This window comes from Dictyostelium discoideum (genome assembly GCF_000004695.1).
Source record: "Dictyostelium discoideum AX4 chromosome 5 chromosome, whole genome shotgun sequence".
NCBI classification, from domain to species: Eukaryota; Evosea; class Eumycetozoa; order Dictyosteliales; family Dictyosteliaceae; genus Dictyostelium; species Dictyostelium discoideum.
Genome location: NC_007091.3, coordinates 2,813,544 through 2,840,160, shown reverse-complemented (window position 1 = coordinate 2,840,160; position 26,617 = coordinate 2,813,544). Strand labels below are relative to the sequence as shown.

Genomic DNA, 26,617 nt, shown 5'->3' with positions numbered 1-26,617 from the left:
AATCTAAAAATAAAATAAAAAAAAAAAAATAAAAAAAAAATTAAAAAATACTATGCGTGCACAATATATAATAAAATTAAAAAAATAATAATAATAATAAAATGAAATTAAACAAATGTTAAATAGGTATTAAAAAGTTTTTTTTTTTTTTATTGTTTTGTTTTTTTTTTTTTAAATTTTTTGTTGTTTTGTTTTTTAATTTTTTTTTTTTTTTTTATTTATTAATTGGGAAAATGAAAAAATTTTAAAAAAAAAAAGGGGAGAAAAAAAAAATTTAAAAAAAAAAGGACATGTTCAAAAAAAAAAAAAAAAATCCCCCACCTTTTTTTATTTTTTTTTTATTTTTTTTATTTTAAAACCGGTAAAAAAATTCAAATTTTTTTTTGTAAAATTGGAACCGACAAAAAAAAGGGTGGCCCCCCAAAAAAAATAAAGTTCAACCCCCCCCCCTTCAAATAGGGCCCCCCCCACTTCCCGTTATAACCCCGATAGTTATTTTTTTTTTAAAAATTCAACAGCAGCAGGAATTTCAACAACAACAATTTAACCCCCCAAAAAAAAAATTTATGGTGAGGGTGGAAGGAAATCCCTTAAATAAATATTTGGGAATTTTTTTTTTTTTTTTTTTTTTTTTTTTTTTTTTTTTTTTTTTTTTTTTTCTCTCTTCTTTTATTTATTTTATTTTATTTTTAAAAATAATATAAAATATTTAAAAATTATAAGTTCTAATCTTTTTATTTTTTTTTTAATAATAATAATTTGGAATCAATGATATCATTTAGGATTGGAAAGAACTAACACCAATCGGTTTTGAATTTAATACATGGGAAAGTATGAAAAAAGAAGGATGGACATTCCCAGAATTAAAGAGAGAATTTAAAAGAGGTGTACTTTCACATGCACAAACTGATAAACCACTTTACATGTTTTTAGGTGCTCAACGTATGTTTTCATTATTATTATTATTTTTTTTTTAAAAAAAAAAAAAAAAAAAAAAAAAGATATCCTTTTATTAATTTTATTTTTATTTTTAATTTTAATTTTAATTCAATATCAATTATCAATTATCAATTATCAATAATCAATTATCAATTATCAATATAATCAATATTTCAAATTAATAATTTATGTTTATTGGTTTTTTTTTTTTTTTTATATATTCACTTTTTTTTATTTTATTTTTTTTAAAAATTAAATAGCAATCGTTGAAGGTGACTATGCATTTAATATGCCATATATTGTTGTTTTTGATTGTCCATCACCACCACCATCAAAAATTTGTAAAGCATCAATTCAAGGTGGTAGTGAAGATATTTACAATTTCTCTGATTTCCATTTATCATGGTCTCCATATATTCCATCAAGATATTCCAATCAAGCTTCAAATAAAAAATACAAAATTTTTACATTGAACTTACAAGAACGTCCAGGTAAAAAAATCTCTGAAGAAAAACAATTAAATATTCAATATTTACTTCCATGTATGTAATTTTTATTTATAAATAATAATATATATATATATATATATATAAAAAAAAAAAAAAAAATAATAATAATTCCTAATCATTTTTTTTTTTTTTTTTTTTTTTTAATTATAGATATTCTTATTCCAAAAATTTTCAAAACATTTTCAGTTACACCAATTACAAATGTTCAATTCATATTAAAGGATTGTAAATTAACCAAAGAAGCTGGTGAAAAATTAATCAAAGAAAGAAAACAAGAAGAAGAGGCCTACAAGAAATGGGTCGAAGAAAATAAAGGTAAAAAGAAGGATGAAAAAACAGCAGGTCCAACCAAACCACCAACTAAATTACCATTCAAAGTTTTGAAAGATGCTGATGGCAAAGTCACTGGTGTCACCAAAGATTTTGAAATCTATTTCGATAAATTATCCGATAGTATCAAAACATATCCAGGTGAATTTGTTGAAGATAATGGTTTAGTAGAGGAGATGACTGAAGTCATTGATAAAGCAATCAGAGATGAATTTGTTAAAGCTAGAGCTGTTGCCCAAAAGAAATATGATGATTTGAAGGCTGAAATCGATTCTTACTCTCCAAAGAAAGCTGAAGATTATGACAACTGTAAAATCTATAAATTCTATCCACGTCATAAAAAATATAATATTCAAAAATATGTTGTATGTATATTTTTTTTTTTAAAAAAAAAAGAAATTCAATTATATAATTATATTAATATATTAATATTTTTATTTATTTTTTTTTATTTATTAGTCACCAGCAGTAAATAGATTCTTTGGTAATGCTACACAAACTTTCCCAGATGCTCTTAAACTCTCTTTAACAGAATTAAAGGAAGTTGATGCTGACCTTGTTAAAAAGATTGCAGATGAAGATAAGAAATCATGGTCTTCAGGTATTAAAAAATCAAAAGAAACTCAAATTGATGATGGTCGTTATTCAGACTCTGATGAATCTTCATCTGAAGATGAAGAATCTGAAGAAGAACCAAAGAAAGAGGTTGTTAAAAGAGTTGTTAAAAAAGCTGCTGCTAAACCAGCTCCAGTTAAACCAGCTCCAAAACAATCTAAAAAGAAAGCTGCTGCTAAGAAACCAAAAGCTGATGAAAAGTCTGAAGAAAAAGCTGATGAAAAAGAAGAAAAAGAAGAAAAAGAAGAAAAAGAAGAAGAAAAAGAAGAAGAAAAAGAAGAAGAAAAGGAAGAAGAAAAGGAAGAAAAAGAAGAAAAGGAAACTAAAGCTGATGATAAAGAAGAAAAAGAAGAAAAAGAAGCTAAAGCTGATGAAAAGAAAGAAAAAGCTGAAGAGAAAAAAGAAGAGAAAAAAGAAGAAGAGAAAAAAGAAGAAGAGAAAAAAGAAGAAGAGAAAAAAGAAGAATCTAAAGCGGATGATGCTGAAGAAAAAGTTGAAAAACCAAAAGCTAAAGTTTCAAAAGGTAAAAATACCAAAGAAACCAAAGAAACCACCACTGCTACCAAAACTAATGGTAAAAGAAAGGAACCTGAATCAACAGCCAGTAAACCAGCTGCTAAAAATACCAAAGAAACTAAAGACACTGAAGAATCTAAAGAAAAAGCCACCAAAAAACCAAAAACCAAGTAAAAAAAAAAATTATCCAAGAATGAAAATTTAATTAATAAAATAAAAAAAAAAAATAAAAAAAAAAAATAGAAAAATAAATAAATAAATAAAAAAAAAAAAAATATATATAAAAAAAAAAAAAATAATAAAATTATTTAATTTATTTATTTATTTTGTCTTGATGATTTAAATCTTGATTGTTTTGCATTTGATGGAGGTGTTGGTTTTGGAATTTCATCAAATGGGAATAAATCAGTTTCCTTCTCAACAATATCACCAGAGAATGCCACATCTTTAGGAGGATTTGGAACTGAAATAGTTTTTTGATTTTCAAATTTTTCTTGTTTGTCTAAATTTTTAATATACTAAATAAAAAAAAAAAAAAAAAAACAATACACATGTTAGATAAGGTTTGGTTTCCAAAAAAAAAAAAAAAAATTCTTACTCTTCTTATATCATTTTCGTCATTTTCATTATAAGATTTTGGAATTGTTGACATTAAATTACCAGATGAATTTGTTTTTAAGATTGATTTTGGAGTAATGGAAGTTGTTGCTTCAGGAGTTGGAGGTTGTGGTGTATCAATATAAGATATTCTTTTCTTTTGTTTTGAATGATAAAAATCTGTTAATTCTTTTACTTCTTTTTCACTAAGATCTTGCCCTTTTTTATCCATATGGAAATCTTTAATTTCTTCTAATTCACTTTCATTTAATTCTACATCCACTTCATCTTCTTCATTATCATTATCATCATTATCATCATCACCTTGAATATATTCAACATTTGGATCATTTATATCAACTATATTACCATTTTCATCATAATATTCAACAATTTCTTCACCTTCATCATAATAATCATCATCATCATCATGATCATCCTCTTCAATATTTTTATTATAATTTGAATTTTCAGGTTTTTCATCTTCAAATCCTTCTTCTTGATAATATTCACGATCATCATCTTCATCATTATCATCATCATCATCATTGTTATTATTATAATTATCATCATCATATTCTTCATCACTACCTGTAATATCTAATTTCTTATTAAATTTCTTATTAAATTCTTCTTCATCATAATCATCACCCATTTTATTTTCCTTTTCTTCTAAAATTGATAATCTCTTTAACATTTTATCAAATTCTTCATCCATTTCTTTTGATTTCTTTTTCTCTTCTTCAGTTTTTGGTTTATCTTTTGATGTAGTGGTGGTTGTAGTTGTTGTGGTTGATTTTTGTGGTTTTTGTTTTCTTTTCTTTTCTTTTTCTCTCTCTTCATCAGAGTTATATTCTTCTTTGATCTCTACTATATTATCATATTCTTTCTCATGTAATGCTTTTGATAAATCTGTTGTCATTGAAACCCTTTGTTTAAGTCCTTTAATTTGTTCTCTTAAATCATTTATACTTGTATCAATATCTAAAATAAATAGAATAATATTAGGAGAATGAATTTCTTTTTCAATTATTGTTATTTATTATTTACCTTTATCTCTCCTTTGAATAATATCAATGGTTTGTTTTGAAGATCTTTTTGCGAAATAATTATCGCCTAATAAAATTAAAATTTCATTTGTATTTTTTAGATTACCTTCAAAAAATGCCAATTTACCCATCGGAACCATAATTTTTGGTTGTAATGTATCTGGTAAATGTTGTAGTGTATCAATTAATTGTTTGTAATCATTTTTGGTTGATTTTAATTCTTCGATATGATCTTGATATTCAACTACTTTCTATTTTAAAATTTTTTTTTTTTTAAATATTAGTGGGAAGAAAAAAAAATAAAAAATAAAAAATAAAGAAATATTAATATTTACTTGTTCATATTTTTTAAAAATTTCTTGTGAACTCATTGCGGATCTATTTCAAATATACACCTTTTTTAGTTTATGAAATTTTTTAAATTTTTTTTTTTATTTGTTTTTTTTTTTTTTTTTTTGAAAATGAAAAAAAATAAAATAAATAAAAAAAAAATAAAAAAAGAAAAAAAAAAAAAAAAATATTCGTCATATTTGTTTTTTTAAGAAGTTATATCAAAATTCACAATTTATACATAAATACTATATATAGATAGATATATATATATAAAAAAAAAAAAAAAATGAATACAACACCAATAAGACATAGTGGTTTACAAAAAGCAGTGTTATCATTATATAGAAGTTTTTTAAGGGTTTCAAATAAAAAAGAAATGGATAATCCCTCTTCCTCAATTTCAAATTATATTAAAACTCAATTTAGATTAAAGGCAACTACAATTCAAAAAAGAGATATCAATAAAATTGAATCATTATTAGTTAAAGGAAAAAGACAATTAGAACAAATTCAAGACCCTGAATTCTCTGGTTTCGCTGTATTCACTCCAAAATCAAAATAATATATAATAATAATTTATATAATAATAATAATAATAATAATTTATATAATAATAATAGTAATTTTTTAATCCAAAAAAAAAAAAAAAAAAAAAAAAAAAAAAATAGTAATAATAATAATGAAAAAGTGATATTAATTATCATATTGTAACAATTGGATTATACAATTTTTTATAAATCTCTCAATTATCAAATAATTCAAAAAAAATGTAAATACAAAATAATTTTAAAATATTGTAAAAAGTGGTAAACACCATTTTATTTTATTTTATTTTATTTTTTCAAAAATAAATAAATATGTGTAATAAAAATTAAAAAAAAAGATTTAATTATTCAATTTTTTATTAAAATAAAGTGGTTATTATAATAATATTCTTTTATTTTTTTTTTATTTTTTATTTTTTTTATTTTTTAATTATTTTTTTTTTTTTTCACCAAATGTTGTCTATATAATTTTTTCATTTTTTATTTATTTTATTTTATTTTATTATATTTTTTTTTTTTTTCTATAAAAATAAGGCCTTGGCTGTTTTATCATTTTATTTTTTTTTTTTATAATAATAAACAATTCAAAAAAAAAAAAAAAAAAATAAAATAAAATAAAAAAAAAATAAAATAAAATAAAATAAAAATTAAATAAATAAGGGATTGAATCAATATAAATACTTAATTTTTTTTATTTTTCTTTTTTAATAAAAAAAATAAATGATAAAAGTGATAAAATTATAAAATAATAAAATAATAAAAAAAAAATATTTATTATTATAAAAAAAAAAAATGAATAGAAATATTGATATAAATAATAATAATAATGGAGGAATTGATTATAGTATAACAAATGAAGAATTATCAGGATATGTTCAAGAAGAGGATTATGAAGCAATTAAACAAAGATATGGAGGTGTATCAGGGTTATCAAAGAGATTAGGATCAAATGAAGAGAATGGTTTATCACAGCAAGAAGCCACAAATGAAGAGAGGATTCATAGATTTGGTATAAATAAAATGAATGAAATTGCACAAAAATCATTGTTTTTTTTCATTTGGCAAGCAATACATGATAAAACATTAATCATTTTAATAGTTTCAGCAGTGGTTTCAATAATATTGGGTTTGACAGTTGAAGATAGAAAAACAGGTTGGATCGATGGTACTGCAATCTTGGTTGCAGTTATAATTGTGGTTTTGGTAACAGCAGGAAATGATTATAATAAAGAGAAGAAATTTAGAAAACTTAATACAATTAGAAATGAAAGAAATGTTTCAGTGGTTAGAGGTGGTCATTTGGCAAGTATCTCTGTTTATGATGTCGTAGTTGGTGATGTTGTTAAATTAGAAACTGGTGATACAATTCCCGCTGATGGTCTTTACATTGCCGGTCAAAGTATTGCAGTCGATGAAAGTTCAATGACTGGTGAATCAGATCAAAAAAGAAAATCAAATGATCGTCCTTTCTTTTTATCAGGTTGTCAAGTTTTGGAAGGCAGTGCAAGTATGTTGGTAATTGCCGTTGGTCCAAACTCTCAATGGGGTAAATTAAAACTATTGTTACAATCACCAGATTCCGATACTCCATTAACTCAAAAATTGGAGAAATTAGCTGAAACTATTGGTAAATTTGGTTTAATTGCTGCCATTTTAACCTTTGGTGTTTTATTATTAAAATATGTAATTGTATTTGTAAAGGATGGTCATACTTGGCATTGGAGTGAATTGGGTACAATTGTTGGCTTTGTTGTAACAGCAATTACAATTATTGTCGTTGCAGTACCTGAAGGTTTACCATTGGCAGTAACAATCTCTTTGGCATACAGTATGATGAAAATGATGAAGGATCAAAATTTAGTACGTCACTTGGAAGCATGTGAAACAATGGGTGGTGCAACAAATATTTGTTCCGATAAAACTGGTACATTAACTCAAAATAGAATGACAGTTGTAAAGAAAATCATTGGTAAATCAATTAATTCTGATGATTTTGTAGAAAATGGAAAATCAAGTATGTCTGATCAACAGAGAGATATTTATTCTTCACCAAGTTCATCATCTTCTCGTCATAATGTTTATAATGATAGTGGTAAAGTTAATCAACATGACTGTGAAATGGAAATGTTATCAAATTCAAGAATTTTAACATTGTTAGCAGAGGGTATAAGTTTGAATTCAACCGCTTATATTGAAAAACATACAGATAGATTAAACGATCATATTGGTAGTAAAACTGAATGTGCTTTATTAGAGTGGTTAGAAACTATGCCAAATCAATCCTATGAAACTGTTAGAAAAGAAAATAAAGATAGAGTTGTAAAAGTTTATCCATTTTCATCGGAAAAGAAAATGTCAGCAGTTTTAATGAACCAAAATCAAAATATTTCAGGTGGTTTAATTATTTATGTAAAAGGTGCAGCAGAGATTGTTTTAAATAATTGTACAAATATAGTCGATAAGAATGGTGAATCTACTCAAATGAGTAGAGATGAAAAGATGTTACTACAAAAGGATATTGAAATATTTGCAAGTGAAGGTTTACGTACTCTTGTTTTGGCATATAAAGAAATTAATAATGAACCATCATCAGAGGATGAGGCAAAGGTAATTTATACTGGTTTAACATTTTTAGGTTTGGTTGGTATTAAAGATCCAGTCAGAAAAGAAGTACCACGTGCAGTTAAAAGATGTCAAGGTGCTGGTATCTTTGTTAGAATGTTAACAGGTGATAATATATTGACAGCAAAGAATATAGCAAGAGAATGTGGTATTTTGAAAGATGGTGGTGTAGCTATTGAAGGTCCACAATTTAGATTGCTAACCGATGATCAATTAGATACAATCATCCCACATTTACAAGTTATTGCAAGATGTTCACCAACTGATAAATTCAGATTAGTTCATCGTTTAAGAGAATTGGGAGAAGTTGTAGCTGTTACTGGTGATGGTGTAAATGATGCTCCACAATTGAAGGAAGCTGATGTTGGTTTTTCAATGGGTATTGCTGGTACTGAAGTTGCCAAAGAAGCATCCGATATTGTATTATTGGATGATAATTTCAATTCCATCGCCAAAGCAGTTATCTGGGGTAGAAATGTTTATGATTCAATTCGTAAATTTATTCAATTCCAATTGACTGTTAATATTGTTGCCGTATTGATTGCATTTGTAGGTTCAATAACAAATGGTGAGAGTCCATTACGTCCAGTTCAATTACTTTGGGTTAATCTTATTATGGATACTTTAGGTGCTTTGGCTCTATCAACTGAACCACCCTCTGAAGAACTCTTTAATCGTCGTCCATATGGTAGATTTGATTCTTTAATAACATATCGTATGTGGAGAAATATTATTGGTCAATCAATTTATCAAATTGCTTTCCTCTTTTCAATTATGTATAGTGCTGCATCAATGGTTGAATTATTTGATTTACCAAGAGTTGATCAATGGACAACTAATGATAAAACTGTTTATCATACTATAATTTTTAATACTTTTGTATTTTGTCAATTCTTTAATGAAATTAATTGTAGAGTTTTAGATAATCGTAAGTAACAATATTTAAATATATAACATGAATATATTTAATTTATTTAATTTTAAAAATAATTATTAATTTATTATTTTTAAAAAAAAAAAAAAAAAAAGAATTAAATGTTTTTAGAAATATTCATAAAAGTTATGTATTTGTTGGTGTAGTTTCATTCTGTATATTCATTCAAGTTATTTTAGTTGAATTTGGTGGTGAGTTTTTTGGAACTAGACATTTGGATTATAAACAATGGTTCTTTTGTATTATTATTGGGTTTGGTAGTTTAATTTGGGGATTTTGTCTTAGATTATTACCACTTAAAGATAGAACCAATACAAATATTGAAGTTAAACCATTGGATGTTAAAAACTTGGGAATTGATGTTGATATTGAGAGTCAACCATTATTGGGTGGAAAATCAAATTGGAAAAAGGCTCGTAATGTATTCACTCAAATCAATGTTATCTCTGCATTCCGTAATCAACCAAGATTAAAAAGAACAAAAAGTTTATTTGCAACAAAATCATCAGATTCAAATGCTAGATATAATAGAAATTTAAATGGTTCAGGTTATGGAAGTGGTTCAAGTTAAATAAAATAATTAAAAAAAGAAAAAAAAACCCAAAAAAAAAAAAAAAAAAAAAAAAAAAAAAAAAAAAAAAAAAAAAGAAAAATTATTTAAATTGAATAATTGTTATAAAAAAAACATATATATATCACATTTTTTTTTTATTACATCTTTTAGGCTTTAAATAAATAAATAAAAAAAAAATTATAAAATTAAGCAAAAAAAAAAAAAATGAAATTCCCCTCATATAATCAGTTTTTTTTTTTTATCAGTTTTTTTTTTTTTTATTTTTTTTTTTATTTTTAATTTTTTGTAAATTTCAAAAATGATTAAGCATTTAATTAAAAACGTTTCAAATTCAGTTAAATATAATAATGTAACAAGTAACAATATATTATTTTCAACATCATCATCATTAAAATTTGGACGTAAATTTACAACAGAAACACAACAAGAATGTATTTTAGAAAGATTGGAGGGTGAAAATAAAGGTATTAGTGTCATTTCATTTAATAGAGGACATGTAAAGAATGCACTTGGTAAAAATTTAATGAATCAATTTAGATCACATTTAAATGAACTTAGATTTTGTCCAGATACAAGAGTAGTTATTGTTCGTAGTTTAGTTGATGGTGTATTTTGTTCAGGTGCTGATCTTAAAGAAAGAGCTTTAATGTCACAAGTTGAAGCTTCACAATTTGTTCACTCATTAAGATCATCTTTTACAGAATTAGAGGTAAATAATTATTAAAAAAAAAAAAAAAAAAAAAAAAAAAAGGATTGGAAAAAAAAAAAAAAACAATTGTGATTATTAATTAAATATATATATATAAATTTGAAAGACATTACAAATGCCAACAATTGCAGCAATTGAAGGTGTTGCAGTTGGTGGTGGTACAGAAATGGTATTAGCATGTGACTTTAGAGTTGCAAGTAAATCATCAAAGATGGGATTACCAGAAACTGGATTAGCAATTATTCCAGGTGCAGGTGGTACACAAAGATTACCAAGATTAATTGGTATTCCAAGAGCAAAAGAATTAATTTTTACAGGTGCAATTTTAGATAGTAAACGTGCATTAGAGATTGGTTTAGTTCAATATGAAACTGAAAAAGGTGAAGCTTTCGATAAAGCAATTGAAATTGCAAAACAAATCATTCCAAAAGGTCCAATTGCAATTCGTATGGCAAAACAAGCTATTGATCGTGGTATGAATGTTGATCAAGCCTCTGGTATGATCATTGAACAAGCTTCTTATGCTCAAGTAATTCCAACAAAAGATAGAATTGAAGGTTTGACTGCTTTTAAAGAAAAGAGAAAACCAATTTATAAAGGTGAATAAATAAATGATATAAATAAACAAATAATATAAATTTTAAAATTAAAAAAAAACTTTTACATATATATATATTATTTATATTTGTAATATACCTTTTAATTTAAATTTTATTTTTATTTTTTTTTTTTTTTTTTTATTTTATTTTTTTTTTTTTCTTTTATTTTTATTTGTTTATTTAATTTATATTTATATTTATTTTTTTTTATTATTTTTTTTTTTTTATATTTTAAAAGCTAAAGTTCTTTAATCTTAAATCTTTGGTTACTCTAAAGTATTCTTCGATATTTGTTCTCTTTAAGTATGCAACTAAACTTCTTCTTTTCTTTTCAACTTCTGGAATTCTCTTTTTAGCAACAAAATCTTTTTTATTCTTTTCTAAATGAGCATTCAAATAATTAATTCTATCAGTTAAAATTGCAACTATTATAAAAAAAAAAAAAAAAAAGAATATTAGTAATTTGTTAAATTAAATATTTTTAAAAAAGAAAAAATAAAAAAAATAAAAAAAAAACATACTTTGAACTGAAGCAGAACCAGTATCTTGGAAAGATTGACCATATTTTTCAACACAGAGTTGTTTACGATAAGCGTTAACTTCAGGTTGAGTAGCATTTGCGAAAGAAAGGAATTCTTTGAATTTTGGATGAAGTAAACGAGCTTCTTCTTCAGTGACACCAAATCTATAGGCATTCTTTAAATCATCTGGTAATTCGAGTTGTTTGAATACATTTTGATTCTTTTTGGTAGAGATATGAGATTCTGGTGGGGTTGGTTTAAAGTGTTGAGAGTACCAAGTTGGAAGATTGTACCAAGTACCAAATGAAGTGAAAAGACCTTGTGGGGTATGTGAATAATCGATCCATTTCTTAACTTGACGTGGATAGAGATGGTAGTATTTCAATAAATCTCTTGGGTCTTTAGCTTGTTGTTGCATACCCTCTGGACTGACCATATCAAGTTCTGGAGTGACATCAGCCTCTAAATAATCTTCTAAACCCAACTCATCATTATTTTCATCTTCTTGGGTTTGGACTTTTTCTCTATCTTCTAAATCAATTTTTTTAAATTCTTGATCGAGGATACGATCTTGAATATCCAATTCATCTTGAAGTCTTTTCTCTTGTTGATCTCTTTCCAATTTAGCAGAAGTTGGATCTAAAGATTCAGTGGCATCTTTTACAACTTGTTGTAAGTACATAGAGAGAGCACCAGATTTAATGATTTGAATCATTCTGTCTTCAAAAGAACCATTGGAAGAGCTTGCTGAAACGAATGGTGTATCAACTGGTTGAAGGAATTCAACATCATTTAAATTTTGAGATTTAAATGGATCAAAATCATCCTTCACCTCAGCAGCAGCACTGCTGCCACTTTGGATTGTATTTGGATCAATATTGAAATATTTCTTAACATTCTCTTCAAAGTTTTTACTATCACTCTTTTGAAATTGTTCAGAGAGTGAAATTAAATCTAAAACAAAAGAGGTTTGTCTAACGTTTTTAAGGAATGGATGTCTTTCAAAGTATTCGTGAATGATGACTCTTTGTTTTGAGCTGAGATCAGAGTTATCATTTTGATTGTTTGCAATGAACTCTTCGATTGGTTCACCTAATCTTAAACTCATCTCTTTGTTGAGATCATTTAATTTTCTATCCATTTGTACATCACTCTCCAATCCGAATGCTTGTTTCAATTCATTGATTAATTGACCAACAACTTTTTCACCATCTTTTTTCTTTAACATATTCTCCAACTCTTTTAAACCAAATGCTGATTCCTCTGGTGTTAAATCATAGTTTTCATAACCTGGCACCTTTTTAACTTCACCTGTAATCAAATCCTTTAAATCAATATATTTCTCTTTATCTGTAACTTTTAATTTCTTTGAAATGAATTCAACATCAATCTTTGATACACTTTCACCATTATCTATTCTAAATTCTACTGGTTCCTCTAAACCTTCTTTTTTAAATAAATTTTCAATTTGTCTTCTTTTTTTAAAATTTTCAAATTCTTTTCTTGAATTTCCTCTTTTATCATTATTTATTTTTTCACTAAATCCTCTAATATTATCTAAAAAATTGAAAAATATAAATAAAAAATTTAAAAATAAATCATTTATTATTATTATTTATAAGGAAATAAGGAAATATTTATAAAAATTTTTTTATATAATGAATCAAAAATTTTGATTTTTTTTTTTTTTTTTTTTTTTTTAAATTAATATATACATATATATTTAATTGGTTAGTTGTTTATTAAAAAAAAAAAAAAAAAAAAAAAAAAAAATTTTAACTTAACACTTACAATTTAAACCATTGCATTTATTTATTAATTGATCTCTAGAAATGATTAAAGATCTTTGAAATATTCTAATCATTTTTGATTTATATATATGCAAAGTATTGAATTGAAAAAGAGTTAAAAAAACTAAAAAAAAAAAAAAAAAAAAAAAAAAAAAAAAAAAAAAAAAAAAAAAAACACGGCCTAAATTTGATCGTTTAAAAAAAAATTCATTTTTTCATTTTTTTTATTTTTTTTTATTTTTATTTTTTATTTTTTATTTTTTATTTTTTTTTATTTTTTTTTTTTATTTGATTTCGAATTTCATTGTTTTGTTTAAAATATAATTGAAACACTAGAAAAAAAAAAGAAATTTATAAATTTTAAATTAATAAAATTCAGCTGTCTCATTTTTTATTTGATTTAGTAGTTTTTGTAATATTTTAAGAAATTTTTTCACTAAAAATTGAACCAATTAAAAATTGGGAGATTGCTGAATTTTATTAATTTCTTTTTTTCAGTGAATAAAATATATATATATTCTTTTTTTATTCCACTTTAGTGATTTTTTTAAAGCAGTATTTATTTATTTATTTTTTATTTTTTTTTTTTTCAAAAATGTTTAAAAAATCTCAAAGGGGTAACAAAAGGACTATGAATTTTATTAACCAAATTTAAATTTTTTAATTAATTAATTAATTTTTTTTTTTGGAAAAAACAATACTTTTAATTTTAATTTAATTTTTTTTTTTTTTTTTTTATTTATTTTTTTTTTTTTGAGGAATTGATTTGACCTTTTGTTGAGTTTTATATAATTCCATCAAAATTTAAATTTTTTTTTTTTTAATTTTTTTTTTTTTCAATTTTTTTTTTTTTTTTGAATGCATGATCATCAAAATTTTTTAATTTGAAAAAAAAAAAAAAAAAAAATTACCAATAGTTGTAATTTATTGTACAATATAAAAAATATAGAAAAAAATGAGTAAGTTCAATTTAAATATATATTTTAAATTTTTTTTTAAAAAATTAATATCATATTAACTAGAATTTAAATCTTTTTTTTTTTTTTTTAATTAAAAATAATACTAATAATATTAATTCTTTTTTTTTTTTTTTTTTATAGAATTAATTATATTAATTGTATTAAGCATTTTAATATCAATTGTAATTTCAGGATCAGTACAAAGTAAAATTACTACAACACGTGGTATTAGTAATGTATACAGTAAAAATGATATAAATAATATAAAACAATTCATTTCAAGTAAATACAATGGTAATACCAAATTATATGGTGAATCATTAAAGGATACATTTTATGGAGTTGGAGTTTTAACACGTATTGGTGAAACAAATATTGAAGCAACAAAAGACATTTGTAAACAAACCAAAGAACAATTAAAACAAAATAAATTTACAGATATTGAATTAGTTTTCAATGGAGTTACTATCCTTTCAGAATTAAAATGTTTACAAGGTGAATCATCATCATCATTGGGAAATGAACAACAATTACAAGATTTATTAAAAAATAAATTAGAGAATGGTTCATTATTGGAAAAGACACAAGCTATTAATATTTATTTCACACTTTCAAGTGCAAAAGCAATCGATTCAAAAACCGTTTCAATAATTGATCCATTATTGATACAAGCTGTTAATTCAATGGTTTCACTCATGGACGAAGATGGTACTTTCAAGTCTGTCAGTACCGATGATGAAGGTAACCTTCAAAATACAGCCGCTGCATACTTTGCATTGGCTCGTTTATCTCATCGTTTAAAGAGTAATGAAGTCGATAAGTTGGTAGCAAAAGTTGTAAACAAAGTTGACACTGTTTTAGCATCCGCCGACGAAACCACCGACAGTCTATACTTTAACGACCTTTCAACCACTTCCTCACTCTTACATGGTTTACTCTCATTGGCAAGCGTTAACGATAAGGTGGCCGATGTCATTAGTAACAAGCAAATCAATCAAATCTCTGAATACCTTTTAAGACAAAAGAATGTTGAATCCCTCTCTGATGCTTACCATTTAATCGTTGCACTCAAGAGATGTCAAAAGAATTCAATCTCTCAACCAATCTCTTTGGCTTTAGTTAAATCAATTTACTCACCATCCGGTTTGAATGATATTCGTGTTCGTGTCACCGATATTTTCGATCAACCAATCGAAGCATCAATTGTGATCAACAAGGTTGTCTCATCAAAGAATCCACGTTCAACACCAATACTCTCTGGTAAGGAAATGAAATTCCAATCCTCTGATAACAGCTTTGTCGCCGATCTCTCCAATGAGAACCTTAAATTGGGTTCATACAATTTCGAATTCAAAGTTCAACCAGTCGATACCGATAGTTACAAATCTATCACCAACATTCAAATCATTACAATCACTGGTGCCGTTACCGTCAACGATATGAAATTATCATATGCACCAAAATCCGATCAATTAGGTTCTCCAAAGACTACCAATGAAGTTCAATTTGGTCAAAAATTACCATTAATTGAAATCCCATCAAATAATATCGCTCGTATCTTCTTTAGAATCGCATCTGAAGCTCAACCATATCAAGCTCAACAAGTTGGTATTCGTTTCTATTCACCAGCTAGAGAAGCCGTAGTTCCAGCAACTTACTCTGCTGATGCCTACTCTTACACCTTCACCAATAAAGATGCTTGCAAGATTTTAGGTTGTCAATCTGGAAATTATCAATTGGATTTAATCATTGGTGATCAATCAATCACTCCATTACAATGGAATTTCGGTGAAATTAATTTGAAATTCAATCAATCAACCATTCCAACCAATCGTTATCCAGAACAACTCCCAATCTCTCACAACTTTAGAGTAGCTGAAAAGAGACCACCACAATCTATCTCAAGTTTATTCACTCTCTTGGTCTTATCACCAATCGCCATCTTTGTCATTGGTCTCTTATTCGTTGGTACCAATCTTGGTAGATTCCCAACTGGTATGGGTTTCATTTACACCATTGGTTTCCTTGGTTGTATCTCTGCAACTGGTCTCTTAATTGTAAACTATTGGTTACACTCCACAATGGATGTTACCCTCAAAAATTTAGCTTTATTAATGATTCCATTAGTTTTCTTTGGTCATAAATCAATGAGTTATTATTCAAATCTTTCTTCTTCAAATATTAAAAAAGATTAAAAATAAAAAATTAATAAAAAAAAAAAAAATAAATAAAAAATAAAATAAATAAGAAATAAAATAAAATAAAGATTAAGAATTTAAAACTTTTCTTTATTTAAAATTAATTGTTTTGGATTTTTATTATTTTTTTTTATTTTTTTTTTTAAAAAAAAAAGCATTTTAGTTTATGAAATGTTTTGTTAATTTAAAATTTTTAGATATTTATTTTTTTAATTGTTTAAATTTCTTTGGTGGTTTTGGATATTGTTTTATTTTTTTTTTTTTTTTAAAAAAAATATACAATCACCATTTTTTTAACTTATTTTAAACTCTAACTTAAAACAGTGTTTTTTTTTTGATTGGTTTTAATTTTTTTTTTTTTTCTTTGAGTTTTTTCAAGATTTTTTAAAAAATCTTTAACTTAATTTTAAATTTTTAAAATGTGGGCTTAATTTTTTAAGTGATTTTTTTTTTTTTTTTTTTTTTTTTACAAGATTTAAATTTTTTTTTTTTTCACATTTTTTTTTTTTTTCATTACAACTCAAATTTATTTTCTAATTATTTCATTACATATATCAAACAAAATATGCATATCCCAGTTGTTGGAGGTAAATATTATTATCATTAATATTATTATTTTTTTTAAATTTCTTTTTTATTTTTTATTTTTTTATTTTATTTTATTTTATAAAATGACCATTTTAATTTAATTATTTTCCTGTTTTTTTTTTTTTTTTTTTATTTTTTTATTTTTTCATTTTTTTTTTATTTTTTTTTATTTTTTTTTTTCAGAAACCCCAGATGATGCAGTAAACCAATTAGCAGAAAAAGTTGAAAATGCTAATGTTGAAGATAAAGAAGGTGAAATTAAGGCTTGTGTTGCAGAACCACATGATGGGGAAGTAACAAAAGGAAATGGAGAAGAAGAAGAACCAAAAATTAAAGAAGATTTAAAAGTTCAATTAGAACCAAAGGTTGAAAAAATTGAAACACCAAAGAATACAAATATTTTAGTTTTAGGTAGTACTGGTGTTGGTAAAAGTACATTTATTTCATCATTGGTAAACTATTTGAAATATGAATCATTGGAACAAGCTATGAATCTTGCCAGTTTGGATAATGTTGCCACCATTCCTAATAAAGTTCAAATTGTTGATTCGAATAATGTATCACATAGTTTCGTTGTTGGTAAATCAAAATACCTTTCACAAGAACATAAAGATGGTGAATCAGTTACCGTTAAGCCAAAGAGATATGTCATCGATATGGGAAACAATAAAACAATGACAATTTTAGATACACCAGGTGTTGCCGATACTCGTGGTTGTAAACAAGATGACTTAAACTTTGAAGTAATTCTTAAAGAACTCTCAGAATTTGAAGAACTTCATGGTATTTTAATTTTATTAAGATCAACAGATAATAGAATCAATACCATGTACAAATATTGTATCAATGAATTGTTGCATCATTTACATTATTCTGCAAAGAATAATATCTTCTTTTGCTTCACCAATACCAGAAGTTCAATGTATAGAGCTGGACCAGCCCTTACACTTCTCCAAACTCATTTGGAATCAATGGTGCATCATACAGACGTAAAAATGGAAACCACCGGTAGAGTATTCAATTTTGAAAATGAAGCATTCAATGTATTGGCATCAAAATTAAATGGTGCAAACTTTTCAGAAGAAGATATTGAAGTTTATTCCCACAGTTGGAAGAGATCATCATCCGAGGCCACCAAATTAATGAATACAATTCTTAGTACTCCACCACATAGAGTTAAAGATACTGAATGTATTAATAACACCAGAGAAATGATCAGAAAGATGGGTACACCAATTCATTTCTGTTTAACTTCAATTCAAAGATTTTTATATAATATTGAACAACAAAATGAAAATATCAGAAAACATAAAGATGATTTAGAGAAATTGAAACCATATGTCATGGCACAACTCGATAAATTAGTTTGGGAACAATTGGATGAACCTGCCGTTTTCTGTAATAAATTAGGCTGTCATAAAACCAGTAAAATGGATACTCCAAAAGGTGCTAAAGAATTCGTTGGTCGTCATTGTTCCGCCTCCTTCAAGAATAAAATCAATAAAAGTTCAAGTCTCTACTGGCATCACACATTTGGTATCTTGGGTGGTTGTAAAGAATGTGGTTGTTCTTATAAAGATCATTCAGTGTCTGATATCGTTCATGTTAAAGAAGCAATTCAAGTCATTGATGAAGGTATCAAAGGTAAAATCCTTTCCAAAGAAGAACTCACTGCTGTCGCCAATAGAAGAGTTAAAGAGAATTTAGAACTCAAAGAGAAATATTCCCAAGAATTTGAGGTTTTATCAAATGCATTTGCCAAATTTGCAATCTTTGTAGCTCATAATTCATTGGTTGCTGTTAATCACGACTATGCAGAATACCTCCAATTGGAAATTAAAAACCTTAAAGAAAGCCCAAATGTTAAAGATAGAGAGAAACAATTAGAAAAATTAAATGAAATCCTTAAATCTCATCAAATTGAACTTGATACTTTTGAAGCCGCCCGTTCAAAAGAAAAAGAAGGTCTTTCACCACACGATATAAATCTCCTTGGTGAAGAAGTTTTATCACTTGAAATCTCTGGTAGAATCATTAAAGATATTCAAAGTCATAATGAAAAACAAAAATATGCTTCATCAAAAAAAGTTAAAAATGTTAAAATTACATTAAATAAACAAGTTGAAAGTGCTATTAAATGGTTATTAAATTAAATTAAAATAAATTAAAATAAAAAAAATTTAAAACAAAAAATTCTATTGTGTAGTAATCAAAAAAAAATAAAATAAAATATTATTATTAAATATATTTTATATATACACAAATTATTAATTTTTATTTTTTAATAATATTGTTTTTGTTGTTGATTATCTAATAATTTTTGCATTTCTTGATAATAAACAAGTTGTTGATTAATTGGTTCTTCTTCTTCTTCTTGATTGTCTTCATCTTGTTCATTATCTGATTGATTTTCTTTTACATTTTCTAGTTTTTCATTATTATTATTATTATTATTATTATTATTATCTTCAATATTCTCTTGTTCATTTGAAATGATTTCACCATTTTCATTATATAAAATAGTTTCATCATGATTGTTATTATTTTGAGAAATACGTTTTTTATGTTTTTCTTTTAATTCTTTTTGTAATAATAATAATTTTTCTTGTTCTTCTTTTTCTTTTTGTTGATAATGAATTGCTTGTAAATGAGGAGCAATCCATTGAACTAAATCATTAACCAAATCTGAAGCAACCTTTTTAAGGGTTGTTACATTTTTAGTTTCTTGTACTTTTTTTAAGAGTTCAGCATAAACACTTGCAGAGATCATTTCCCAGAAACAAGCTTGACTTGGTGTCCAAGATCCATTGAATTGACGTACATTCATTGCAAATTTAAAAGATAATGGTATATGTTTTGAATGAGAATTGATGTAAGCAACTATTGGATGAGCCAATGCATTTGAAATATAGGATATCTCTGGTGTATATAATGGAGCAACACTATATAGATGATTCAATTGAACTTTAAAATCTAAATGTAAATTCATACGTGGATTCTCTGATGAAGGTGGAATAATACCATATTCAACTTGTTCAGTTGATAAAAGTTCTTTTTCGTTATCATCCATATGATTTGGTAATAAAATTAAAAGGTCAATATCAAAAGTACCCTCTTTAATCCAACCCAATGGTCCTGTTGCATTTCTACTAAGTATATCAGTATTTAATCCATCAATCTTTAATTCTCTATATTCAATCTTTTCATCTCTTTTCTTTTTTGTTAATTTATTTTTTGATAATCTTTTTTCTCCAAAATTATTATTATTAATTTCTGAATTATTATCAATAAAATTACTATTATTATTATTATTACTATTATAATTATCAATTTGTGAATTTGATTGAGTTAAAAATAAATTATCAGATGGTTCAGTTATATAATTATAATAATTATCATGATTTCTAAAATTTTGATTATTATTTGAAGTTAGTTGTTTTAATTTCATTGATAGTAGATCTTCTTGTTCTATATTGAATTGACGATGATGTTGTGGAATTGTGAGAGTGAATAAAGAATTATCAAATTTACCAACAATACTTTTACAAGAGATTAAGTCTAATAGCATCCATTGTTTTCTAAATCTATCACTTTCTAAATGATAGATTGAAATTGGTAATGGTCTATAACTTTTATCAGGTAAATACATTGTAACGAATAGATCACGTACTTCCAATTTTTCAAATTCAAAATCACCAGACATTTTCTTTCTTCTTGGATAAACCATATTTTTATTCCAATTGATACCTTCGGTTCTTCTATCAATTAATCCTCTAACACCATTGACTAAACATTCTTGTATCAATCCTTTACCTTCTAAAAACCATAGGAAATTTAATTTAATATCAATTTGTCTAATTGATAATTGAATTGATGATACTCTATCATCTGATCTTGGTGTACGTGATATATTCACATTCTCTAATCTAATATATCCTGTTTTCATATCACCTCTTGCCGATTCAAATGTAATTGTAATACCTGTATTATTTGTTAAATATTTACCAACTTTATTTGCTAAAAATTCTATATATATAAATATATAATTTAAATTATTTTATTAGAAATAATTTTTTTGAAAAAAAAAAAAAAAAAAAAAAAAAAAAAAAAAAAAAAAAGATTGAATAGTGTTTTAACTTACCAGAAAATTCAAATGTATTTGCAAAGAATAAAATAAATGAAACTAAAGAAGTTGTACCAATTAATATTAAAGTACCAGTACCAAATGCAGCCCAACTAATAATTGCAATTCTTTGATCAGAAGTTAAAGGTTTATTTCTTGTTAAAAAGTATTTTACTTTTTCAACCAACTTTTGAATAAATGCAAATATACCTTCTTTATATGAATATTTAGTTTGTTTATTTTCATTGTTTTTTTCTTCTTTGTTACCATTACTACCACTACTACTACTATTATTATTATTACTATCATTTTTATTTTCATTACTATCATTATTATTTTTATTTTGATTGTTTTTATTATTTTTACCACCACCCCAAATACCACAATAAAATCTTTGAGATTGAATATTTGTATTATTAATTAAACTATTAAATTTATTAATATTATTTGATATTAAAGATGTTGAAAATATTGGTTGAATCTTATTTAATGGTGATGACGATGATGATGTTATTTTATTCGATATAATTTGTTTTTTAATTTTTTCATTGTTTCTGATTATATTGCTATTGCTATTGCTATTGCTATTGCTATTGCTATTGTTATTATTTAAAACTTTGATAATACTTTCATTGTTTTTAAATTTAGATTTCGGTTCATATTTTGTACTAAATGGTAAAATATTTTTATTGATATTGTCAGTTTTAAATTTGAATATATGTTTGTTTTTTGCTAAATCTCTTATTAAAGAGAAGTTATTTAAATTCATTATAATATATTTATGTGTTTAATTTATTATTATATATACATTAAATTTTATTATTAATAAAAAAAAAAAAATAAAAAAAAAAAAGTTTTATGAATTATTATTTTTATTAATGAAAAAAAAGAAAAATACTTTTTTTTTTTATTTATAAAAAAAAAAAAAATAAAAAAACTATTATCTTAAATATTAATAAAAATCAAATAAATTAAAATTATAATAAAGGAAATAGAAGTTGTAAATGTGTGGGGTGTGTTGGTTTTGAATGTGGGGAAAAAAAAAAAAAAATTTTTTATAGATATTGCTTTTATTTGTGAATATTGTGAATATTTTTTATTTATTTTTATTTTTTATTTTTTATTTTTTTTCTTTTTTTTTGTTTTATTCAGGGCACATTCACAATCTTTAAAATTGCAAAAAAATCAAAATGAACAGAATCAAAATAAAAATAAAAATAAAATAAAAAAAAAAAAAAAAAAAAAAAAAAAAAAATATAATTTTGTAAAAATCCAATTTTGATTTAATTTAAATTATAAAAACTTTTTTTTTTTTTTTTTTTTTTTTTAATTCGAAAAAATGTGAAAAAAACCGAAAAAAAAGAGAACAATTGTGGGTTTACATTCTGGTAAATGTCCAAAAATTTTTTTTTTTTTTTTATTTAAACAATTTTTAAATCCAGTTTTATTTAATTTAAAATCTTTGAAATTGAACTTAAATCTACATTACCTCCAGAAATTATAATACCTACTTTTTTAATATCTTTTTTATCTTTAAACTCTTGTTTTAAAATTGCAGCCAATGTTGTTGCAGATGAAGGTTCAATAATTATTTTCATTCTTTCCCAAACCAACTATATTTTTAAAAATTAAAATAAAAAAAAATTAGTTTAAAATTGAAATAATAGTTATTATTATTATTATTATTTTGCAACTAAAAAAAAAAAAAAAAAAAAAAAAAAAACATACTTTCATTGCATATTTAATTTCATCTTCAGTTACAAGAATGACACCATCACAATTTTCTTTAATGATTGGAAAAGTGAGAGAACCAACAGTGGTTAATAAACCATCGGCGATTGTATTTGGTTTACCAGGGGTATGTTTTTGAATTTCACCAGATAACAGTGAACGATAAGTATCATCAGCACCTAATGGTTCAGCAGCAAATACTTTAATATTTGGATTTAATGATTTTGCAGTGATACAAGTACCAGATAACAAACCACCACCACCAACTGGCGTAATGATTGCATCTAAATTCTCAACTTGTTCCATTAATTCTAATGATGCTGTACCTTGACCTGCGATAACTTGTAAATTATCGAATGGATGAATTAACTTACAAGAATGTTGTTCAATTAATTGTTTAGTATTTGATTCTCTTGCTTCCAATGTTGCTTTACATTTTGTAACAGTTGCTCCATATCCACAAATAGCATTCAATTTAACTGATGGTGCATCCTCTGGTACAACTACATAACATTTTACACATCTAACTTTTGATGCATATGATAATGCTTGACCATGATTACCACTACTATGAGTTACAACACCTTTACTTAACTCTTCTTCATCTAATGAAAAAATTGCATTACATGCACCACGCATTTTAAAACTTCCCTAAAAAAAAAAAAAAAAAAAAAATAGATTTAACACCAAATGTTTTTTTATTTTATTTTTTTTTTATTTTTTTATTACCACTTACTGTTTTTTGTAAATTTTCACATTTAAAATATAACTCTTTACCTGCTAACTCATTGATTGTAGAGTTTGTGAGTACAGGTGTTTTATGTATATATTTTTCAATTCTTTTATGTGCTTCTTTAATATCTTTAAGTGTTACTGTTGCCATGGGTTCCATCTTATTTTCAGTTTTTAAACATAAAAAAAAAAATAAAAAAAAAAAAAAAAAAATTAAAAAATTAAAAAAAAAAAAAGATATTTTTTTAAAATTTTTTTTTTCCCAATTTTTTAATCAATTAAAACACTTGATAACTAAATATCTTATTTAATATATTTTTTTTTTTGACAGTTTTCATTTTTTTTTTTTTCAGGTTTCTTAATTTTATTTTTTAAAACCCATACAACAAATTTGGGAATTAAAAAAAAAAAAAAAAAATTTTATTAATTTTAAATATCTAAAAATAAAAAAAATATTTTCTTTGAATTTTTTTTTTTAAATTTTTTTTTTTTTTTTTTTCCTAATTTTTTAATTTTTTAATTAATGGGTTTTTAATTTTTTTTTATTTAATTTTATCTCAACACTAATAGATATGGAAGAAACAGATAAAAACAATATTACAACTACAGAAAATTCAATAAAAAATGAAGAGTTACCATCATCATCAACACCACCACCCCCACCACCCCTACCACCCCAATCAACAATTGTAACAAAATCAAAAGTTAAAGAAGAACCACTTAAAATTATATTACCAGAAAATTTTAAATTTGGAGAAGCAGAAAAAAGTTTTAGTATTATCCCAGGAAAACCAATTACATATGTACCATTTATTTTTACATTTAAAAATCAAAATTCAAAATTAAAATATAGTAAAGCAATTATATCTTCAAAATGGATGATAGATGGTGAAAATATTGAAAAGTTGTTACATTATTCAAATAATTCATCAGCGCCAACTATTTCATTTACACCAAAAAAAGAACATTCAGGTAAAGAATTAATATTTGAAATTAAAATATCACCATTAATTTTTGAACAACATGAAAATAAATCAAATAATATATTTTCAAAATTATTTAATAAATCATCATCATCATCATCAACATCATCTAATAATAGTAATAATAATGATAATGAAATACCAATAATAATTGAATATAAACATAAAATTTTATTTGAAAAGAGTAGAGAATTATTAAAAATAAATGAACCATTAAATAATAATAATAATAATATTAATAATCAATATAGAATTATACAATATAATATATTAGCAGATTGTTATGTTTCAGATAGTTGGTATACTCACTCAGCAAGTTATTCATTACGTTGGAATTCTTATAGAAGTTACTTGTTAATTGAACAGATATTACAATATAAAGCAGATATAGTTGGTACACAAGAAGTTGATAGATTATATTGGCAATTATTTAAAGAGATGAATGTACGTGGCGGTTATGACTATTACCCATCCTATGCTAATGATTCCAATGAATCACCACAAACTACAATGGGTGGTTTTAATAATAGTTATCGTGAAGGTTGTTTCATATTTTTCAAAAAGGATAGATTCAACTTATTACAAGGTTTGGAAATTGATTATACAAAATTAAATAGACCCGATCAAAAACTATTGAAAAAGGAATTGGTTGAAATTTTAATTCAAGATCCAATTTATAAATCATGTATAACTCATTTCCTTGAACATTCATCACATCATGTTCATCATGCATTGGTGTTACTACAGGATAAACAAACTAAACAAAAGATGATAGTCGTTTCAAAACATATGTATTGGGGCTCTCAAGGTTATAATTATCATATTCAATGTGTTCAAATTCATTTGTTCACAATGATTTTATCAAATTTCATTCAAGTAAATAAATTAGAAAATAATATTCCAATCGTGGTTTGTGGTGATTTTAATAGTTCCCCTGATGATAGTTGTTATAATTTTATGACCAAGGGTTTAATGATGAATGATGATCATCATTTAACATTGGCTGGTAAATATCCACCGGCTTTTAATTCTTCTCAATTTGATAATCATCCAGAAATTAAATCAATTAAACATGATTTTAATTTTTTAAGTTCTTATAGTTTAAGACCAGATGGTGAACCAAAATTTACAATTGTTTCAAGTAAATATTTTTATAAATTATTGTTATTGTTTTTATTATTATTATTATTATTATTATTATCATTATTTTATTATAATTATAATTATTCTTTTTTATTTACTAATTTTTTTTTATTTTTTTATTATAAATACTTATTATTTTTATTGTTTTTATTATTATTATTAATAATAATATTAATAATAATAATATTATTATTAATATCATTACTATCATTATCATTATCATTATTATTACCATTATTATTTGTTTTTATTCATTTTATATTTTATATTTTTTTATTTTTTTATTTTATTTGTTTTTTTTATTTTATTTTTTATTTACTTATAGGAGCATTTACAGGCAATATTGATCAAATATTTGTCTCAAAAGATAGATTTAAAGTTAACAATGTTTTAGAAATTGGTGAAAAACAAGATTATAAGATGCTACCATCCCTAACATTGGCGTCCGACCACATTTTATTAATGACTGATTTAGAATTACTACCATCATCTTAATCAAAAAAAAAAAAAAAAAAAAAAAAAAAAAATTCACCCCACCACCACTCTAAAAATAAAAACAATCTAAAAACAAACAAAAAATAATCATAAAATAAAAAAAATAAAAATAAAAATAAAAAAAATAAAATAAAAATAAAATAATGTAATAAAAATATTCCTCTTCTTATAAAATATTAATCGATATTAAAATAATAAAAAAAAATAAACATTTCCACGTTTAAATTTCTATATAAGGGAATTATTAAATTTATTTTTATTATCAAAAATAAACCACACATATAAACAAAAATAGGTTAATGATAATAAATAAAAACAATAATAATAAAAATAATAATTTAAAAAATAATTTTTTTTAAGCAAAATAATTTCTTTTTATTTGAAAAAAAAAAAACAATTCTTTTTTTTTTATCTTTGTTAAATATTTAAAAATAATAAAAAATTTTAAAAGATAGAAAATAAAAATAAATAAATAAACTAAAG

At 23.9% G+C, this 26,617-nt stretch overlaps 11 protein-coding genes across 11 annotated transcripts; 7 read left to right on the top strand and 4 right to left on the bottom strand.

Annotated features, from left to right (window-relative positions):
* Window positions 1-566: 566 nt before the first annotated feature.
* DDB_G0294611 (hypothetical protein) lies at window positions 567-3,083 on the top strand (the record flags this gene model as incomplete). The annotated part of the gene is made up of 5 exons (XM_001732977.1): window positions 567-569; window positions 783-942; window positions 1,200-1,481; window positions 1,599-2,143; window positions 2,238-3,083. The coding sequence occupies 5 exons, from the start codon at window positions 567-569 to the stop codon at window positions 3,081-3,083; spliced, it is 1,836 nt and encodes a 611-aa protein (XP_001733029.1).
* Window positions 3,084-3,226: 143 nt separating this feature from the next.
* Window positions 3,227-4,926, bottom strand: rmp (RNA polymerase II subunit 5-mediating protein; the record flags this gene model as incomplete). Its single annotated transcript, XM_631129.2, has 4 exons — window positions 3,227-3,427; window positions 3,508-4,490; window positions 4,557-4,806; window positions 4,891-4,926. 4 exons carry the CDS (start codon window positions 4,924-4,926, stop codon window positions 3,227-3,229), a joined length of 1,470 nt encoding a protein of 489 aa, XP_636221.2.
* Window positions 4,927-5,174: 248 nt separating this feature from the next.
* On the top strand, window positions 5,175-5,450 carry DDB_G0289475 (hypothetical protein; the record flags this gene model as incomplete). The annotated part of the gene is made up of 1 exon (XM_631128.1): window positions 5,175-5,450. The coding sequence occupies one exon, from the start codon at window positions 5,175-5,177 to the stop codon at window positions 5,448-5,450; it is 276 nt and encodes a 91-aa protein (XP_636220.1).
* A 775-nt stretch (window positions 5,451-6,225) lies between these two features.
* DDB_G0289473 (P-type ATPase) lies at window positions 6,226-9,560 on the top strand (the record flags this gene model as incomplete). The annotated part of the gene is made up of 2 exons (XM_631127.1): window positions 6,226-8,983; window positions 9,085-9,560. The coding sequence occupies 2 exons, from the start codon at window positions 6,226-6,228 to the stop codon at window positions 9,558-9,560; spliced, it is 3,234 nt and encodes a 1,077-aa protein (XP_636219.1).
* Window positions 9,561-9,861: 301 nt separating this feature from the next.
* On the top strand, window positions 9,862-10,879 carry auh (enoyl-CoA hydratase/isomerase domain-containing protein; the record flags this gene model as incomplete). Its single annotated transcript, XM_631126.1, has 2 exons — window positions 9,862-10,272; window positions 10,379-10,879. 2 exons carry the CDS (start codon window positions 9,862-9,864, stop codon window positions 10,877-10,879), a joined length of 912 nt encoding a protein of 303 aa, XP_636218.1.
* Window positions 10,880-11,102: 223 nt separating this feature from the next.
* DDB_G0289469 (hypothetical protein) lies at window positions 11,103-13,256 on the bottom strand (the record flags this gene model as incomplete). Its single annotated transcript, XM_631125.1, has 3 exons — window positions 11,103-11,296; window positions 11,393-12,949; window positions 13,184-13,256. The coding sequence occupies 3 exons, from the start codon at window positions 13,254-13,256 to the stop codon at window positions 11,103-11,105; spliced, it is 1,824 nt and encodes a 607-aa protein (XP_636217.1).
* Window positions 13,257-14,137: 881 nt separating this feature from the next.
* swp1 (dolichyl-diphosphooligosaccharide-protein glycotransferase) lies at window positions 14,138-16,336 on the top strand (the record flags this gene model as incomplete). The annotated part of the gene is made up of 2 exons (XM_631124.1): window positions 14,138-14,141; window positions 14,283-16,336. The coding sequence occupies 2 exons, from the start codon at window positions 14,138-14,140 to the stop codon at window positions 16,334-16,336; spliced, it is 2,058 nt and encodes a 685-aa protein (XP_636216.1).
* Window positions 16,337-16,904: 568 nt separating this feature from the next.
* Window positions 16,905-19,080, top strand: DD8-14 (AAA ATPase domain-containing protein; the record flags this gene model as incomplete). The annotated part of the gene is made up of 2 exons (XM_631123.1): window positions 16,905-16,926; window positions 17,111-19,080. The coding sequence occupies 2 exons, from the start codon at window positions 16,905-16,907 to the stop codon at window positions 19,078-19,080; spliced, it is 1,992 nt and encodes a 663-aa protein (XP_636215.1).
* Window positions 19,081-19,208: 128 nt separating this feature from the next.
* DDB_G0289465 (hypothetical protein) lies at window positions 19,209-21,819 on the bottom strand (the record flags this gene model as incomplete). The annotated part of the gene is made up of 2 exons (XM_631122.1): window positions 19,209-20,953; window positions 21,069-21,819. The coding sequence occupies 2 exons, from the start codon at window positions 21,817-21,819 to the stop codon at window positions 19,209-19,211; spliced, it is 2,496 nt and encodes an 831-aa protein (XP_636214.1).
* Window positions 21,820-22,498: 679 nt separating this feature from the next.
* Window positions 22,499-23,673, bottom strand: srr (serine racemase; the record flags this gene model as incomplete). Its single annotated transcript, XM_631121.1, has 3 exons — window positions 22,499-22,663; window positions 22,779-23,432; window positions 23,518-23,673. The coding sequence occupies 3 exons, from the start codon at window positions 23,671-23,673 to the stop codon at window positions 22,499-22,501; spliced, it is 975 nt and encodes a 324-aa protein (XP_636213.1).
* A 412-nt stretch (window positions 23,674-24,085) lies between these two features.
* On the top strand, window positions 24,086-26,134 carry DDB_G0289461 (endonuclease/exonuclease/phosphatase domain-containing protein; the record flags this gene model as incomplete). Its single annotated transcript, XM_631120.1, has 2 exons — window positions 24,086-25,637; window positions 25,965-26,134. The coding sequence occupies 2 exons, from the start codon at window positions 24,086-24,088 to the stop codon at window positions 26,132-26,134; spliced, it is 1,722 nt and encodes a 573-aa protein (XP_636212.1).
* Between the last annotated feature and the right edge of the window lie 483 nt (window positions 26,135-26,617).